The sequence below is a fragment of the Nerophis ophidion genome, linkage group LG21 (genome assembly GCF_033978795.1).
Source record: "Nerophis ophidion isolate RoL-2023_Sa linkage group LG21, RoL_Noph_v1.0, whole genome shotgun sequence".
NCBI classification, from domain to species: Eukaryota; Metazoa; Chordata; class Actinopteri; order Syngnathiformes; family Syngnathidae; genus Nerophis; species Nerophis ophidion.
In genome coordinates, this window is record NC_084631.1 from 22,018,399 (window position 1) to 22,036,747 (window position 18,349).

Consider the following 18,349-nt stretch of genomic DNA (forward strand, 5'->3'; position numbering starts at 1 on the left):
GCCAAACATTTATTCACATTCATACACCAGTGTGAGCAGCACTGGGAGCAGGTTGAGTGAAGTGTCTTGCCCAAGGGCACAACAACCGCGACAAGCATGGCGGAAAACTGGAATTGAACCGGCCGCTCTAGCATCTAATAAATGGCAGGGCGCCTGATATGAAATGTTACCGCAAATGCAATCCTAGCCGCTTCCTACTCAATCATTTAGAAGAAAATGTCAACTTTCTTAGAAGACAGTCTTACAGTCTCATGTGGTGCACAGTGGTATTGCTGGGATCGATTCCCGGTCGGGAATTGTGCCAGGGACATTTATGTTAAATTTGTTATTTTAGCAATAAATACATACAATTATTGAACAGTATTTCTACCATTAATTTTCATAGGTTAAAAAAAATGTGCGTAAAATTTAATTCAAATTTTGTTTTTTAAAAATCCTTAGACATGAATAAAAAAAAGTGTGAAAAATGTTTCCGGGTGTTGTTGGGACAAATTGGTTAAATTTCATTGAATTTGCTAATTCAAATGAAATCTTCAAGTTAGTGAATATTATAACAATATATAATGAAATATTTGTGTACTTATTCCTTTCATTAGTTATATTTCACCTTGTTTTCTACATCGTTATCAATAAAAAGTTTCTATTTCCAGGTGTCCGAAACATATTAAGAAAATTGGCATTATTTGATGAGGAAACTTGTACAATTTAGTTTTTCTCAAGTTACCCCTAAATTCGATGTACCACAGTCATGCCATTAAGTAAGAGAGGATTTCATTGTTTTGGCCTGTCACAATATGACAATACTGATACAGCTCTTGTTAAACCGTTGTTGGTCCGGACATCGGGACGCAGAGAGAGCAGGCGAAGTGCTGGTGCCAGGGAAAGCACAACAGTGCAGCAGGGAAATGTGCAAAAAGGAACGAGACACAGGAAGCACAGGGAAGGCAAAATGATCCAGCCCAGTACAGATAAAAAAAACAGCCTGATGGGCAAGCGACAGATGTGTACTGATTGCCAATTAAGGACAGGTGAGGAAGACTAGAGTGGAAATTATGGCAAGCTGAGGGAAACTGAATAGGAAACTTAAAAAAATACAAGTAACTTGGACTTAGACAAACTTTAATAATGTACAAAAATGGAAGTTTCACAAATACAAAGGATTCTGGGTATTTGTTGTGTTGCGTTTATGTTGTGTTACTGTGAGGATGTTCTCCCGAAATGTGTTTGTCAATCTTGTATTGTGTGGCTTCACAGCGTGACGCATGTTAGTAAGTGTTAAAGTTGTTTATATCCCAACCATCAGTGTACTCTGTATCACCCAGTATATGTCTTTCAATCTTGTACGTGTAATTGCGGAAGCTGCATACAACATGCTGCCGGACCAACAATCGGTTCGTACATGTTGTTGAAGGTGTCAAAGGCAATAGCTTCACAGCACGCCCATATTCTTGTCATCAGAATGAACGCTATCGGATAGCAGAGGTGGGTAGTAACGCGCTACATTTACTCCGTTACATCTACTTGAGTAACTTTTGGGATAAATTGTACTTCTAAGAGTAGTTTTTATGCAACATACTTTTACTTTTACTTGAGTATATTTATAGAGAAGAAACGCTACTTTTACTCCGCTCCATTTATCTGCAATCAGGTCGCTACTCGCTACTTTTTTTTTATCGATCTGTTAATGCACGCTTTGTTTGTTTTGATTTTGTCAGACACGCATTCAAATTAGGAACTATGCGTGCCTGCGTTTTACCAATCAAGTGCAGTCACTGGTGACGTTGGACCAATCAAACAGAGCCAGGTGGTCACGTGACCGTCACACGTAGAACCCGACATGTTGAAAAACTTATTGGGGTGTTACCATTTAGTGGTCAATTGTACGGAATATGTACTGTACTGTGTAATCTACTAATAAAAGTTTCAATCTATCAATGAATCAATCAAAAGTGTAAACGAAAGAAGACACTTTTTATTTCAACCGTACTTCCAATCCTAAGCCAAAAACTGATCGCACAGTTCCTGTCTTCACAATAAAAGTGCCGCTCCATCGCGCCTGCGCTAACAAAATAAGAGTCTCCGAAAGCCAGCGCAAACAAGCTAGCAAGCTACGGAGTTTGCCGCCAATGTATTTCTTGTAAAGTGTATAAAAACTAATATGGAAGCTGGACGAATAAGATGCCAAAAACCAACGACTTTCATGATGTATTAGACAGGAAGGAGGAACTTTTTTTCTCCTCCATTTGAAAACCGGGACGTTATCAGCACTACTGTCAGGTAATACACCAACTTATATTCTTGTCTTCATTAAAGATAGGAATCTATATATTAAACATGCATGTATATTCATTTAAACACCTTTAACATGTGAACAAAAACTGCTAAATTAAATAAATAAATATAAATTATATACTGTATATATAAAGGTATGTATATATATATGATATGTGTGTGTATGTATATGTATATATGAGGTAGATCACCTCGACTTGGTCATTTATTAAGTAATTGTTAAACGTTGAACATCTTATTGGGGTGTTACCATTTAGTGGTCAATTGTACGGAATATGTACTGTACTGCAATCTACTAATACAAGTTTCAATCAATCAATCAATCAATCAATCAATCAATCAATGCCTACTGAGCCTATGGTGCTGTTAAGTTATTGTGGCTCAATTTGCCTTAATTTTTATTTTATTTTAATGTATTATTATTTAATATATAATATTGTTTTAGTTGCTTAAGAGATATTCCTGGCTGTGAATTTGCTCATTGCTATTTTTATGTTTTTGTGCATTATTTGTTGCCGTAATCATTAAACAAACAGGTTACTCATCAGTTACTCAGTACTTGAGTAGTTTTTTCCCAACATACTTTTTACTTTTACTCAAGTAAATATTTGGGTGACTACTTCTTACTTTTACTTGAGTAATAAATCTCTAAAGTAACAGTACTCTTACTTGAGTACAATTTCTGGCTACTCTACCCACCTCTGTCGGATAGTCGCGAGAACATTATCGGCTACAGTTAAAAACAGGTTTAAATAGCTCTGTGAGTGGTAAAGTCGGCCGACCTCTGATGTATTTCAGCGGGCGGTTGGCGGGCGGGTACGGTCCTGATAAAATGTTAGTTCGGATGGACGACGGGTGGACGACGACTTTGGTGATGCGGTTGCGGATGTTATAATTGCCTATCCGCGCATTTCTACCGGCCGTATATATTGGCATGTGTTGCAATGTTAATATTTCATCATTGATATATAAACTATCAGACCGCTTGGTGGGTAGTGGTGGATTTCAATAGGCCTTTAAAGCTCATGTAATGGCCCCAAAAAAAAAACAAAAAAAAATTAAGAAAAAAATGTCCCTCTGGCTTTGCAGTCCAATTGCTTCACTCTGATTTTGCTCATCCTCCTTCCGGTACCTTTGGCTCGGCGTTGATATGTGCGTAGTCGGCTGCTCATAATCGCCTGCATCTATGCGCAGAAGACTCCCTCCCCTCCCTTCCTCCAGTCCACAGCATCACACGCTCACACTTCCACGTGCGCGCGCGCGCTCACAAACACGTCTCCCACGCACGCACACACACTCCCCGCCCCTCCCGAGTCTTGTGGCCGCTGTCTCATTCACTTGGTCCACGCACTTGCAAAGGGGTGGGGCGGGGTGGAATATAAGCCGCCAAAGGGAAGGCCACACGCCACACCGAGACGGATCCCACTTTCGCAGCGCCACGCAAGCGAGGAGACTCCGAAGCCGGGAGTAGAAGTACCAACATTGATCCTGGAGCTCAGACTACGCGCCTTTTTTTTGGTTCCTTCTCCGGACTGTCTGCTGGAGCTCCGTTTCAACCCAAATTCAACGCAACCTTCGCTATACGCCAGTTTCTCTGGATAGGCTATAGCGTGCTGACAAGTTGGTAGTAAACTCTTTGGAGTTTGGTTAGAGTCGCATTCCGAAAATATATTCGCTTGTGCAAAAAAATAAGTGGGCTGCAGTGAAACTCGGGAGGGATCCCCCCCATCCCCAGCTCGGGGGACCTGGCACAATCTTCTTTTGCAACAAAAGTTTTTTGTTTTTTGTTTTTTAGCCAGACATCCGGACGTCACGTTGTGAGAAAAGGTAAGAAAAGTGATTCTTTTGTTGATAAATGGTGAGTTGAGAGTGTTTATGGAACTTTTCAGTCGCTGTCCACGGTGCTGAAAAGCTCCGCCGCTGCACAACTTTGCCACGGTGGTGCGTTTGCGGCAGGCTTGAAACTTTGAAACAACGTTGAGAACTTGTTAAATCGGGTCCTGACGTTGAGCAACTCAAAGCCAACGTTGGAACAACGTGTTTTTTTGACGACGTTTAATCAATGTTGGGTTCTGACGTTGAATTGTGGTCATTTTCAATCAATCAATCAATCAATGTTCACTTATATAGCCCTAAATCACTAGTGTCTCAAAGGGCTGCACAAACCACAACACAAACCACTACGACATCCTCGGTAGAGCCCACATAAGGGCAAGGAAAAGACCAACTCAAATACAACGTTGAAACAACATGAATTTTGTTGTTTAGTCAATGTCCAGTTGAGACCGTTGAAATTTGGTCATTTCCCAACCGACAACGTGGATCCAACGGCGTTGTCTCAACTTGCAAAATGCAACTATTTTGCAACGTTGTTTCAAAGTTAGTTTAAAAGGATGTGAATGTATATTCAATGTTGTCTCAATTTACAAACACAACAATTTTGGGTAACACTTCAGTATGGGGAACATATTGTAAGTAACAAACACTTAATTTAGAGTTGTTCGTATATTAGGGGAACATATAAGGGTTAGGGGTTTGGGTAATAAGCAATAATTCTGACGTTATCGAGGGAAGACTCTTAGTTAATGGCTTACTGGTAGTGTAATAAAGCCATGCAAAATAATGCATTAACAAGTACTTAATAATGACTAATTAAGAGCCAATATGTTGCTAATTTGCATGTTAATAAGCAACTAAATTAATACTGAATATGTTCCCCATACTAAAGTGTTACCCTACATTGCAACGTTGTTTCAAAGTCAGTTTTAAAGGACGTGTATGTATAATGAAAGTTGTATCAATGTCTTGTGCCTGGGTTTTGATGGCAGTGGAAAGTTGGACTCCGCATCAACAGGTTGCAAGTACAGCCTGTTATGGTCTGCTTGAAAGAGGTGATTTTGCAAATGAGAGGAGATCCGGTTGTTGGTGATGATAATGCAGATAGATTCAAAAAGAACGTTTCAAAAGAAGCTGGCATCCTTGCCTGTGTGTCTTCATGCACAAAAAAAAACTAAATTCACAATTAGGTGTCTGATTTTTGCAGTACTGTGAAGATGTGAAAATGTACTTAGTCATTGCATATTGTAATGTTAAACAAAGAAAAAAACTGCCTTGCAGCATTAATAGTGACTACAAAAATAAGTTGTCACCATAACAACGGCCGTTGACTCCCTATTGGTTTTGTTGAAAATGACAAAAATGGTCAGGCGGAAGAGAAGAGGGATGAAAAAGGTCAAAAAGAAAAGAGAGCGATTGCGTGGACGACAGCTGGACCTCCTTTCTTTTCTCCACGTGCTTCATGTGATGCACATTCAAAGAGCTTCCGGTTGTTGGGAGGCGAGTGAGAAAAAGAGAGAGAGAGAGCGGGAGAGAAAAAGAGAGAGAGAGAGACCAATCAAATGCTTTTCACAGAGTGGAGGATATGATTATGGGCATACAGCCTGAAAAGTGCAGGTGCAACGAGAGAGGTGAATTGTACCAAATGGTTTAGTACGATTAACCCTCTTGCCTTGGTTGGTCCCTCTTGCTGACACAAACAAATGAATAACAAAACAGAAGGCAAAAAAAAAAGAAAAAAGAAGTGAGCGACGTTGCTGAGCAACCACATAGACTCTGTGCTCCCTCGGTAGACTGAGGTTACCGCGACCTGCATGAAGCATTGTTTTCCCAGATCACTTTGCTTGCATGCTTTATTTTAGTAGGTTTTTGCCATATTGGTTGAAATCTCCCAAAAATGACGTTATCACACAAGCAAGGCATACAATCAGATACGGATACGGACTAATTGTTTCTCCTTTACTGCACAAGAAGAGGTGTGTATTGTGCGAAACATCTGCGGTTGCTAGTGGCGATGCTTGGACGGACGTCACACTGACGCAAATGATTCATAGTTCAGCTGAGCGTGTGGGAGGAAAGACTAAGAGGCTGCTGATACCAGCCTTCCGTGAAGGGCTGTAATTGCGGCTTCATGGCAATTATCTCCCGGAGAAGCGCGGTCAGTTTGGGTTTATTCAATCCACCCAACTGATACTGATCAGATGCAAATCTCTGCAGGTGTAAACATCAGGTCTAATTCATTTGCATGTGATCTTTGAGATGGAAGGTAGTAATCAAATCAGACTGTTTTGCATCTCATTCCCTGTCCCTCTGCAGCCTCCCTCCTCGCAGATCGCCTGAGGGATACAAGGTTGACCCAATGACGTCGTCGATTCCCTTAGGGCCCTCCGTGGCTCTCCCCCTGCTCTTCTTCTTCACTCTGACCTCCTGCACCCCCTCCGGTCCGGCCTCTGACACCTGCGCCACCCTGGAACAAAGCCGCTTCTTCGGCGTGTTCTCCTCCGGGACCACCCTGCCCTCGGCGCCGTGCTCCTGGACCCTGCAGAACCCCGACCCGCGCCGTTACACCGTCTACATGAAGATCACCAAGCCGACCGACTCCTGCGCACCGAGGAAGATCAGGACCTTCCAGTTCGACTCTTTCATCGAGACGTCGCGCACCTACCTGGGCATGGAGAGCTACGACGAGGTGGTCAGGCTGTGCGACGCTTCCACGACCGTCACCTACCTCGAATCCACCAAGCAGTTCCTGCAGATCCGCAAGGTTGCCCCCACTAACGGCCTGGAGCTTCTGCGAGGCGAGAATGATGTCAGCGAGTTCAAAGCCGAGTTTCTAGTGGTGGGAAAGAGGAACCCCAGTATGCCTGCCTGCCAGATGCTGTGCCAGTGGCTGGAGAAGTGCCTGTCCAGTAGCACCCACGAATACCCCTGCGGAATCATGAACACGCCATGCCAGTGCTGGGAGGCGCCGAAAAGAAAACCAGGGAGCTGCTACCGGGGCGGCGTCTACGTCGAGAAGTGCCTTCCAGTGCCAAGGGACAACGGACGTAATGTTGAGATCATCAGTAAGTATGAGATGCTTAGTAAAGATCTTCAAGTTATGAAACCTTCTCGAAACAATGTGCCCCGGAGTGTCCTGGCCTTAGAGTTCATCGATGCCAATAATCAAGTCTGCAGAACACAGGCTCAGGCAGGGAATGTGCACTCTGCCGCCAAAAAGTAATCAGTAGCGAATCAAAAGGTGTTAGAGAAACCACCGTAATTGGATGAACTGCCCCAGGTGCACGCATGGCCGGCACTCTGTTGTGTCTCTAGATAAGTTTGTTTGAGGGTTCGGGCATGAATGTAGGAGGAAAGGCGGGGAGGAGCACAAAGACCTCACAGTCAGCTTGTGCAAGTCGAAGCGGGGCACTTGTCGTTGGCATAGCAACACTGCCACTGCGGCAGGTTCACACCCAGTGGTTAGAAGTCAGACAAGCAAAACGTCCTCAAGAGTTCCTGTCGGCAGAATGTGAAGTTTGTAGTTTCTAAAGCAGCAAATAGATGCATAGCATTGTTGTTTACCGCATATTACGGTATACTGGGAAACTTAACTTCCTCGGTGATGACCTAATCTGATATGATTGTGCTGCAGAAGGCTGGGCGGGTTGGAGTCGCTGGTCAGCATGCAGCCAGGAATGCGGGGGTGGCGTCCAGCTGCGCAGTCGTACCTGCCAGCCCGATGGCGCCGTATGTGAGGGCACCGTTGAAGAAGGGCGGCCATGCAACCCACAATCCTGCATAGGTAATTTCAACCCAACATTTTATCATCATTTATTGGAATTTCTGTGTACTAAACCTGGAATGACTGCAGGTAAAGAGCGCAACAAGAGCCACGGTTTGAGGGCCATTGTTGGTCTGAGGAGAGACCATGTGGATGATTCCAGCCTCGGAGTCGTTGCAACCCAAACCGGTAAGATGATTTGGTTTAAATTCACTTTTCTAAATGCAACAGTTTGACCTCATGACTTTTGTCCTGCTCACAGGAAACGCTAAGACCGACGAGTGGTCCCCCTGGACTGGGTGTTCAGTGACTTGCGGAGAGGGCTGGCAAAGCCGCACTCGCGTCTGCGCCACGTCCTCCTTCACCACCCAGTGCACCGGGCCCCTGCGTGAGAACCGGCCCTGCAACAACACCGCCGTCTGCCCAGGTGACTTCCATCGTTTTCTCCTCCGGCGACAAGCCGAGGTGTAGACACGTGCTAAAACATGACATCTGTTTGACTGGTGCAGTTGACGGCGCTTGGGATGAATGGACCCCCTGGAGCCTGTGTTCATCTACATGCGGTCGTGGTTATCGTGACCGCTCCCGCACGTGCAAGCTGCCCCAGAACGGAGGCCAGCCCTGCAACGGCCCTTCAAGACAGAACAAGCTCTGCAACATCGCTGTGTGCCCTGGTGAGTTACATGAGTTTAGTTCTTTATTCACTCCAATTAAAGCACTTATTTGGAACGTTAACTAGTAGTCATTGATATTATGTGACTCCATTTGGGTAAAGTGGCCTTTTTTGTGGAGGTATTTATTTTTTATTTTTTATTTTTTTGTATATTTACAGACAGACATAATTTTGTATTTCATCTATTTTGTTAATATCAGAGTCTGTTCTGCACAAAGGTCATCTCTAGAAGCACACAGCTTATGGACAGTGACCCACAGTTAAAATATACATCATTAATATACAGTGGGGTAAAAAAAAAAAGTATTTAGTCAGCCACCGATTGTGCAAGTTCTCCCCCTTAAAATGATGACAGAGGTCTGTAATTTTCATCATAAGTACACTTCAACTGTGAGAGACAGAATGTTAAAAAAAATCCAGGAATTCACATTGTAGGAATTTTAAAGAATTTATTTGTAAATTATGGTGGAAAATGAGTATTAGGTCAACCATTCAAAGCTCTCACTGATGCAAGGGGGTTTTGGCTCAAAATCTCACGATACATGGCCCCATTCATTCTTTCCTTAACACGGATCAATCGTGTTTTCCCTTTAGCAGAAAAACAGCCCCAAAGCATGATGTTTCCAACCCCCATGCTTGACAGTAGGTATGGTGTTTTTGGGATGCAACTCAGTATTCTTCTTCCTCCAAACACGACGAGTTGAGTTTATACCAAAAAGTTCTATTTTGGTTTCATCTGACCACATGACATTCTCCCAATCCTCTGCTGTATCATCCATGTATCCATGTTGGTGTAAACTCAACTCGTCGTGTTTGGAGGATGAAGAATACTGAGTTGCATCCCAAGAACACCATACCTACTGTGAAGCATGGGGGTGGAAACATCATGCTTTGGGGGTGTTATTCTGCTAAGGGGACAGGACGACTGATCCGTGTTAAGAAAAGAATGAATGGGGCCATGTATCGTGAGATTTTGAGCCAAAACCTCCTTCCATCAGTGAGAGCTTTAAATGGTTGACCAAATACTTATTTTCCACCATAATTTACAAAGAAATTCTTTAAAATTCCTAAAATATGAATTCCTGGATATTTTTTTCACATTCTGTCTCTCACAGTTGAAGTGTACTTATGATGAAAATTAAAGACCTCTGTCATCATTTTAAGGGGGAGAACTTGCACAATCGGTGGCTGACTAAATACTTTTTTGCCCCACTGTAATATACAATATATTTCAAAATCTACCCACCAAAATACCCATTTACAATTTCATTTATAAATAAAAAAGGAATCTTTAAATCCACCAAATCAGTCTCAATATCGTATTAAATTTTATTAAAAGGTTGCGATATGGTACCTGCACAATATAGTCATAGCCGGAAAAAAATTGGACAAAAACTAGTTTTGCAATCATTCTAATTCTCTCAATTAACTTAAATCAGTGTAAAAACGATTGATTTTGTTATAGATGCCATGTACGCTGTTGGATTTTCAATGCAAAGCCACTACTGACTGCTTCTCTGCTTCCCTCTAGTGGACGGACACTGGAACGACTGGTCGGCATGGACCCCATGCTCTGCCTCCTGCTCCAACGGTACCATGCAGAGAACAAGAGAATGCAATGGCCCATCCTACGGGGGCTCCGAGTGCCACGGCAGCTGGAAAGAGGCCGTCAACTGCTTTCTGAAAGATTGTCCAGGTAAAAAATAAAAATAAATAAATGCATATTCTCCTATTGTAGAGCTTTACAGTTGTCTACTCTAAAATATACAAGATCTCACGGTGTCGCTGCTGTCTGTGTTTAGTCGACGGACGCTGGCATGCGTGGAGCTCGTGGGGAAGCTGCAGCAAGACCTGCGGCGGCGGCATCCAGCAGAGGCAAAGAGTTTGCGAAGGTCCTTTTTTCGGCGGGGAGCCTTGCCCTGGCGAAAGAGGAGAGCAGAAGCGCTGCAACGAGAAGAGATGTCCCGGTTTGTTTGTGCAAATGCGTTGGAATTCACTCAAGTGACAATTTGATGCTCATACCTCTGTGGCTGCAACCCTGCAGAGCCCCATGAGATTTGTCCTGAGCAGAAAGCTGGGGATGTTGTGTGGAAGAAGACCCCTGCCGGTGACATGGCTGCTGTATCTTGTCCGGCTGATTCTGCAGGTACAGTGACATCAAAGGTCTGAGTAGAGAAAATGAATGGTTGGATCGTCCCTTACCATATCTTCTCTCATACGTAGGTCTGATTCTTCGACGCTGCAGTCTTAATGCTGTCGGTCTGGCCACTTGGGAAAGCCCTACTTACATCAAATGTGTCTCCAAAAACTACGAGAACATTCAGATCATGGTAAGGTCCCCACAAAGTTTAACACCGACGTGGTAAACGCCTGGTGTGTGGTTTAACCCACATGAACTCCTCTCTTGTATATAGTCAAAGGACTACAGCTCCAAAGCCCGGGCAGCGCAAAGCGTGGACGGCGTCGCCGAGGTGATTTCACGTCTGAGGTTTATAACCGACGAAGGCGCCACGTACAGCGGGGACCTCCTGTCCGTCATGGAAATCCTGAAGAACACCAGCGAGATGTTCAAGTCAAACGGGCTGAGGCTGAGCAACGCAGACGTCGAGGTAAACCAGAGTTGGAAAATCCACTTTTGAAAGTATTGAGGTGCCACAATTTTAAATGTAATGAAGGGGGGTCAGTTCAGTGGGACACGATTTATCCAGGAGGTGACAATGAAGTTCAAGCTGTAGGTATTACATGCCCAAACGTTGGGCGAAAGTGAACATTTGTCAATATTCCAAAGTGAGGAATTGAGCCTCATACCGCCACATATAAATATAAGGTAATAGAGACTGTTACACAGTTCAACTCTGCATACTTTATATGCATTTTCAACCTAAAAACATCCGAAAAGGTCATTTACTGCAGATTTTTCGCCATTTCCAGGTGTTTTTCCATACACCAGCTCGTCTTATATACTTCATCCGATCGCTTCCAAACTTTACCCAGACAGATTAAAAATATGGAGGATGTTAAAATCTTAAAGCGTTTAGGTTTTTGTTATAGGACGTGGGTGAAGCATGCTTTCCCGTAGAGCAGGGGTCTCAAATTCAAACTAGCTAGCCTATATGAAAACGGAAATCTATACATTTTCATGGCAAAATTTGGTGACTTACCCTCCGTAAAATCTGAGCACATTTTTTTTAAAGTGCATTACTGTCAGCATCTTCCATAGCAGAAGCTCCAGGTTCGGTAACAGCTCCTTCCCTCAGGCCATAAGACTCTTGTACGCATCATAGTAATCCTCTAATTCCCAAAACGGATTAATTTGCTGGAAAATAAAGACAATATAACATATATATATATATATATATATATATATATATATATATATATATATATATATATATATATATATATATATGCATATTTATCTGTACAGTAATCTATTTATTTATGTCTGCACCGGATTGCTCTTTTATCCTGCACTACAACGAGATAACGCAACAAAACTTTTGTCAAGGTTATTTGGTGTCGAACCCCAAGATGCAGAGACGGAGGCAGGCATTGGATATGAAGACATGATTTAATATGAATAATAGAACAAGAACAAACATTAAGCACGCAAGTGGGCGGAATAACAAACTAAGGGAACTAGCACTGGAAGCTAGAAAACAAAAAGGAACTTTAGCAGGGAAGCTAGTGGATAGCAAACAGAAAAACTGGAAATAACTAATGCTAACAGAAACAGCTTACCGCTACGGCGACCAGGACAAAATGTAGCATGACAGGTAGTAACTGTAACAAAACGACACGACAGGTAGCACGACAAGAGTGACATTGGGCAACGACAATACAATAATCCAGCAACTGACACAAGACAAAGCAGGTACAAATAGGAGCGGGCTGATTGGCAACAGGTGTGGCCAGGTGCCAATTAGCTGCAGCTGAGGAGTAACACAGCACTCAGGGAACAAGACAGGAAGCTGACAAAATTAGAGCACTAGACAGGAACTAAAGACAGGAGATAATAAACACAGAGGAAACAGACAAATGCAGAGGAAAAAACTAAAACATAGACAAACTGTCAGGGGAAAGCCCGACAATGTTGTTCTTATCTGTACTGTAAAGTTCAAATTTGAATGACAATAAAAGGAAGTTTAGTGAAGTCAAGTGAATTATATTTATATAGCGTTTTTCTCTAGTGACTCAAAGTGCTTTACATAGTGAAACCCTAATAGCTAAGTTACATTTAAACTAGTGTGGGCGGCACTGGGAGCAGGTGGGTAAAGCATCTTGCCCAAGGACACAACAGCAGTGACTAGGATGGCTGAAGCAGGGATCGAACCTGGAACCCTCAAGTTGCTGGCACGGCCACTCTACCAACCGAGCTTAAACATAGTTTAAGTCTCTAAATTGACAAACAGTTCCATTCTTTTTTTCCCCTTAAAACTTTGCTACTACTTTTTTACCGTGCCATCAATAATTGTGCAGATATTCCTGATTTAGGAATCTCTTACAAATGTGTATTGTTTTGTTTTTTTCTTTGCAGAACTATGTCCAGACCATCAGTAACTTGCTGAAGGAAGAACATCACGACAAGTGGGAAGAGGCACAGCTGGTACGTGTGAGGAGGAGAATGTAAAAGTCTCACATTTTCACGACACTTTTGGAGTGAAAAGGCGCTAGAACTAATTAGAGGACTTCCAATCAAGTGCATCACTGCGACGCTTATGTGATACGCACATACTGTAACTAAGTTGAGTCTTTTTTTTTTTTTTTTAATTGCCAGAGTTGAATGTGCAAAAACTGATGACACAAATTAAACACTTCAAGGTGAGCTTGAGAGGAGGGGAGCGAGATTGACTCAGGGAAAAGCACAACGCCTACTCGGCAATCTGTGTGTCTCCGCCTTGTCAGCCGAGAGGGGACACAGACGGCACAACACATCACATCGAGAGAGAAAGAAAAAAAAAAAAACGCGCACACACACACCTAGCGCCCACGTTGCGCCGGTTATGCGTCAGAGAGACGCAAGCAAGAACAGCCCTCCCTTCTTCTGAGAGGAAATACTGTAGAAAGACCAGTGTGACTCAACCGCCTGTCCATATATGGCTTTAAGGAAGTTTGCAGGTTGCTTAGCAGCAAGCTGGGCTTTCACTGCAGTCAGAACAGAACATTTACACAATATTTTTTTCTATTCATGACTAAAAGTCCTACTGAAGATAAATATGTTGCATGTGCAAACACACATTTGACTTTATTTTATCCATCCCATCCATCCATTTTCTACCGCTTATTCCCTTTCGGGGTCGCGGGGGCGCTGGCGCCTATCTCAGCTACAATCGGGCGGAAGGCAGGGTACACCCTGGACAAGTCGCCACCTCATCGCAGGGCCAACACAGATAGACAGACAACATTCACACTCACATTCACACACTAGGGCCAATTTAGTGTTGCCAATCAACCTATCCCCAGGTGCATGTCTTTGGAAGTGGGAGGAAGCCGGAGTACTTGGAGGGAACCACTATTGTCAACAAAAGGAAACATCTCCACCAGCCAAGCCTCGAGATCAGTGGTTCTCGACCTTTTTTCACCAAGTACTACCTCAGAAAACACTTGGCTCTCCAAGCACCACCGTAGCATAGTATGTCTAAGTATTTATCAAAAACAAGGCAGAGGTTTTAATTAAGAAGTGTATTTAATATTTTTGGCCACCGTACAATAGACACCGTTTTGAATATAGTACTTAAATAATGAATCAAATATTTGGCATACCACTAGATGGAGCCCACGTACCACAGTTTAAGAAATCAGTTTTCATTGAGGGGCCACATTGCAGAGGACTGGATATAAATATATTGGGATTCACCTCATGATATTAGTTCACACTTGCCTATGCATTTGATTATTATATTTTTTTTACATACACACTAAAAAAATCTGGTTTTGCGATAAACATTTGACGGTTCAACCGCCAGAATTTCACCATAAAACTTACTGTGGTTTTTTACGGCACAACCGATACTAGAATTCTGAAAAACTGAGCTTGCAGTTTTTTACCGAAAAATATACTGTCATTTTTACAGCGTACAATTTTATGGATTACTTGCTTCGGAATTGTAAGTCAAGCACATATTTATGATTAATGTTATTTTAACTTTTTTTTTTTTTTAAGTTTGGAGTATATTTGTTGCATTATAAGATGATATTAAAGTTTTAATCCATGCAATTGCATGCACAACAAGTATTTTTTTCTGTAAAAATTAAAATAACAAATACATTAAATAAGAAAACATAAAATACCTTTACATGATTTCAGTGCGACGGGCCAGATCTGGTCCAGGGCCTTGAGTTCGACACCTCTGCCCTAGAGGTTTTGATGTCCCATAATTTATGCGACTGGGCTCGTTATACTATAATTACTTGTATTTTTTTTTTTTGTACAAATGTTTTTGTCTCTCCTAGAGATATGGTGTAGTCTTTAATCAGCCCACAAGGGGGCGTGGTAAACCATGTGACTGCTGCTAGTTAGATTGTGACATCCTAAGGTCCCCAGCAATTTAATGTACAGTAGTACCTCAATTTAGGAGTTTAAATCATTTTGTGACGGAGCTCTTTACTCAAAACTATTGCATATCAAATCAGCGTCTCCCAATGAAATACATTTGAATCGCTTTATTTGGTGCTTTTTTTAAAATGCCTTTAAAAATAAAAGCTGACTCATACATTGAACATATTGTATAAAAACAAAACATCAGAATGTACTATGAACAACTACAGGAGTTATATAAAGTAATGTAACAATAATGTACTGGATTTTCCTTCTGGTTTATCGCCAGCTGCTTTGCCCTCAAACACACAATCAGCAGCTTTTACATACTTTCATGGATAAATGTCTGCCCTTTAGATATTTTACCATTCTTGGCTGGAATTAGACTCATCCTGTGTTCAGTTTAATTTGCCAAATCGTCAACATTTGGCATATACTTAGAAAAAAACAAGAATTCACCAGGATTGGTTTGTTCAGATAGCTGAGCAAAGGATTACTTTTAGCATCTTTTTTTTTTTTCACTAAAGAAATTGCATTTGTAAGAACACTTGTTTCTCCTTGTCTTCGTACAGATGGGCGCCAACGTTAGGGAGTTCTTCCGCCTTGTTGAGGACTCAGTGGATATGATCGGCATGCAAATGAGCGGTTTCCAGGACATTTATGAAGTCACAGAGAATTTAGGTAAGCCCTGTTTTTTGTGTTTCTGGTTTTTTATTTACCAGGCGTGATTCGACCTAAAACCACATCCTTTTTGAAATGCATCAAACGTAACAGATATGATTTTTACAACGATTAACTTCTCACTGTGTCCCATGTACCAAAAACGTGTGCCAGTTTTCATTATTGATAATCACGTGTTCCAAAATTGTTGTTTTTTTTTTTGTTTGACAGTGCTGAGCATCCACAAGAGGCCGACCACAACAAACTCCAACTTCACCTTCCCTGCTAAAGGCTGGAGGGGCATGTTGGACTGGGTCAGGACCTCGGAGGAGAAGATTACTGTTTTGAGAGATGCTCTAGCCATTGAGCATACTGGTAAGATGTATTTTTATTTTATTTTTTTTCAGATGAACCGAAGTGCATTGGTAATTTTTGAGTTGGTGTTCAAACAACTGTTCTTCATTTCAGATGGCAACGATGCATTTGTGACCGGCATCGTCCTCTACAGAAACCTCACTTCTTTTCTCTCCTTCCAAAGGTACATTTTTAGTCTACTTTATACCTTTTCCATCTTAATCCTTTCCATCTTTTGTAACTGAGCTACTGTGTGCAACAATTTCCCTTATGGATCAATACAGTTTTTCTGAGTCTAAAATCTAAGGTACAATACATTATATAATTTCTCTCATGTCATACTTTGTTTGGCCACCAGATGGGGTCCACTCCAATGCTACTGCAAAACAGACAAAAGCATGATTAAACCTACAAAAACTGAAAATGGGTGGAGAATGTGGATATCGAAAGCTATATTTGTATCAGGGTCATCCAGATCATAATTATTGTAATCATCTTTTAGACAATTATTACTGTTAAAAAGTGCATGTTACTTTTTTTCCTGAAAATGGAGAGTCCCACAAAGTTTGAAGCATTTATTGATTCAATTAAAAAGGGATACCGCAGGGGTGTACTATTTGCCCCTGTATGTTCTAAATCACATGTGTCAAACTCAAGGCCCTGGGGTCCGACATGGCATTTAATGTGGCCCGTGAAAGCCTGGAAATAATGTGCATACTTCATCTTTCTTACTTAATGTTTTCGTTGTTTCCATTTTGACAGAAACATATGTATGTAATAGAGGAAACTCCATATGTTTTAGACTTTGATACTATCTGCTCATGCAACAAATATTCAATGGTGTGAAACTTGGGGCACCTGGCCATTCGATTGCTATTCTTGGGGTGAGGATTTGATTCATAACCGATTCTCGGTTCTAACAGATTTTTGCAATGTATTATTTGGCATGATAATAACAGCTTAATAAAACAGCTTGCCGGTTACAAAACCTCTTTTTGGTTGCTGACTTATGACACATTCGCGCACCAAGTAAGCATAGACATGGCCTAAAAAAAATTTTTTTTTTTTAAATAATGTGTCCAAAAAAAAAAAAAAAAAATTCGATATGTTAAGATTATTAATGAATTTACTATCGAGATGACTAAGAATTGCGATTCAGATGTGATACAACATGTTTTTAGCACCCCTAATAATGACCGTATTTCCTTGAATTACCGCCGGGGCGCTAATTAAATTAAAACATTTTCTCACTCCTGCGCTTATCAAAGGCATGCGGTAAAAGTAAGCATGCGCTAATTATTTTAAAACCTCTTCTCACTCTGGCACTTACCAAAGGTATGCAGTAAAAAATTGAGTGTGATGTAAGCTTGGACCTTAAATCCTACTGAATATCTCTTAATTTCTTCCCTTTATGCGATTTCAAATTACAGGTATTGAAATCAGCCGGTATTGGAAATGCGGTGTTACAGTGGCGGTGCCGCTGTATAAAACCGGCGGGCTAGCTCTAATGTTAATTTCACACTGCCTCAAGGGCCAAATGAAATTACACGGCGGGCCAAAGTTTGACACCCATGGTCTAAATCATTCATTCCACACTAATTATATCGATTTGCATTTCCCACAGCAACAGCACCCTGCTCAATTCCAAAGTGGTCACGGTGATCGTCAAGCCCACCCCTGCACTCATGTCTTCTCCTGTTGAGATCGAGTTCCCTCACCTCCACAATGTAAGTCCACCCACAGTCCCCAAAACCCATGCGGCCTTATGAAAGAAATACCAAACTCCCCCTCCTGGGTGTTTGCTCGTCGCCGCACGCGGGGTTTGACATTTTCCTGACATTTGCGGGCGAAACTGTGACATTTGCCAATCATTTTGAGACCTGCAATGATCACAGCATAACCAGCTGGTCAGTCGGCGATGAGAAACGCCCAGTAACTGGAGCAGTAATGAGCTCTTTTTAAAATGTGGCGAAAAGCAGATGGATGTCGGCGAGGTGTTGCGTCTCACATGTTTATACATCATTCCAATCTACACGCTCTGTATGCAGAGATGTCTCACCATGTTGTCCCCATCTGTGTCTCCCTTTTTAGGGCACCATGAATGAGACATGCCTCTCTTGGGATGAGAGTGAAGCGTAAGTGTTGACTTTTGTTGCTTGGCTTTTTCTGTTCACACCGATGTCTTGGTTTCTCTCATGAGAGGCTATGTCACCTTTTTTTTTATCATCCTGCA

General features: G+C 42.0%; 1 protein-coding gene across 3 annotated transcripts in view; it reads left to right on the top strand.

Moving 5' to 3' along the window:
* Nucleotides 1-3,648: 3,648 nt before the first annotated feature.
* The window catches only part of LOC133539871 (adhesion G protein-coupled receptor B1-like), a 29,095-nt gene continuing 14,394 nt past the window's right edge, over nt 3,649-18,349 (top strand). For 2 of the 3 annotated variants that reach the window (XM_061882143.1, XM_061882142.1), the window contains exons 1-17: nt 3,649-4,119; nt 6,445-7,193; nt 7,763-7,912; nt 7,982-8,080; nt 8,154-8,318; nt 8,401-8,565; nt 10,096-10,260; nt 10,367-10,531; nt 10,609-10,710; nt 10,788-10,894; nt 10,979-11,173; nt 13,102-13,170; nt 15,675-15,783; nt 15,994-16,137; nt 16,231-16,300; nt 17,741-17,843; nt 18,208-18,251. In XM_061882143.1, coding sequence (XP_061738127.1) covers nt 6,488-7,193; nt 7,763-7,912; nt 7,982-8,080; nt 8,154-8,318; nt 8,401-8,565; nt 10,096-10,260; nt 10,367-10,531; nt 10,609-10,710; nt 10,788-10,894; nt 10,979-11,173; nt 13,102-13,170; nt 15,675-15,783; nt 15,994-16,137; nt 16,231-16,300; nt 17,741-17,843; nt 18,208-18,251 — 2,558 coding nt within the window. In that variant the 5' untranslated portion in view covers nt 3,649-4,119; nt 6,445-6,487. The remainder of the gene's footprint in view (nt 4,120-6,444; nt 7,194-7,762; nt 7,913-7,981; nt 8,081-8,153; nt 8,319-8,400; nt 8,566-10,095; nt 10,261-10,366; nt 10,532-10,608; nt 10,711-10,787; nt 10,895-10,978; nt 11,174-13,101; nt 13,171-15,674; nt 15,784-15,993; nt 16,138-16,230; nt 16,301-17,740; nt 17,844-18,207; nt 18,252-18,349) is intronic. The other variant, XM_061882141.1, reaches the window with a different exon arrangement.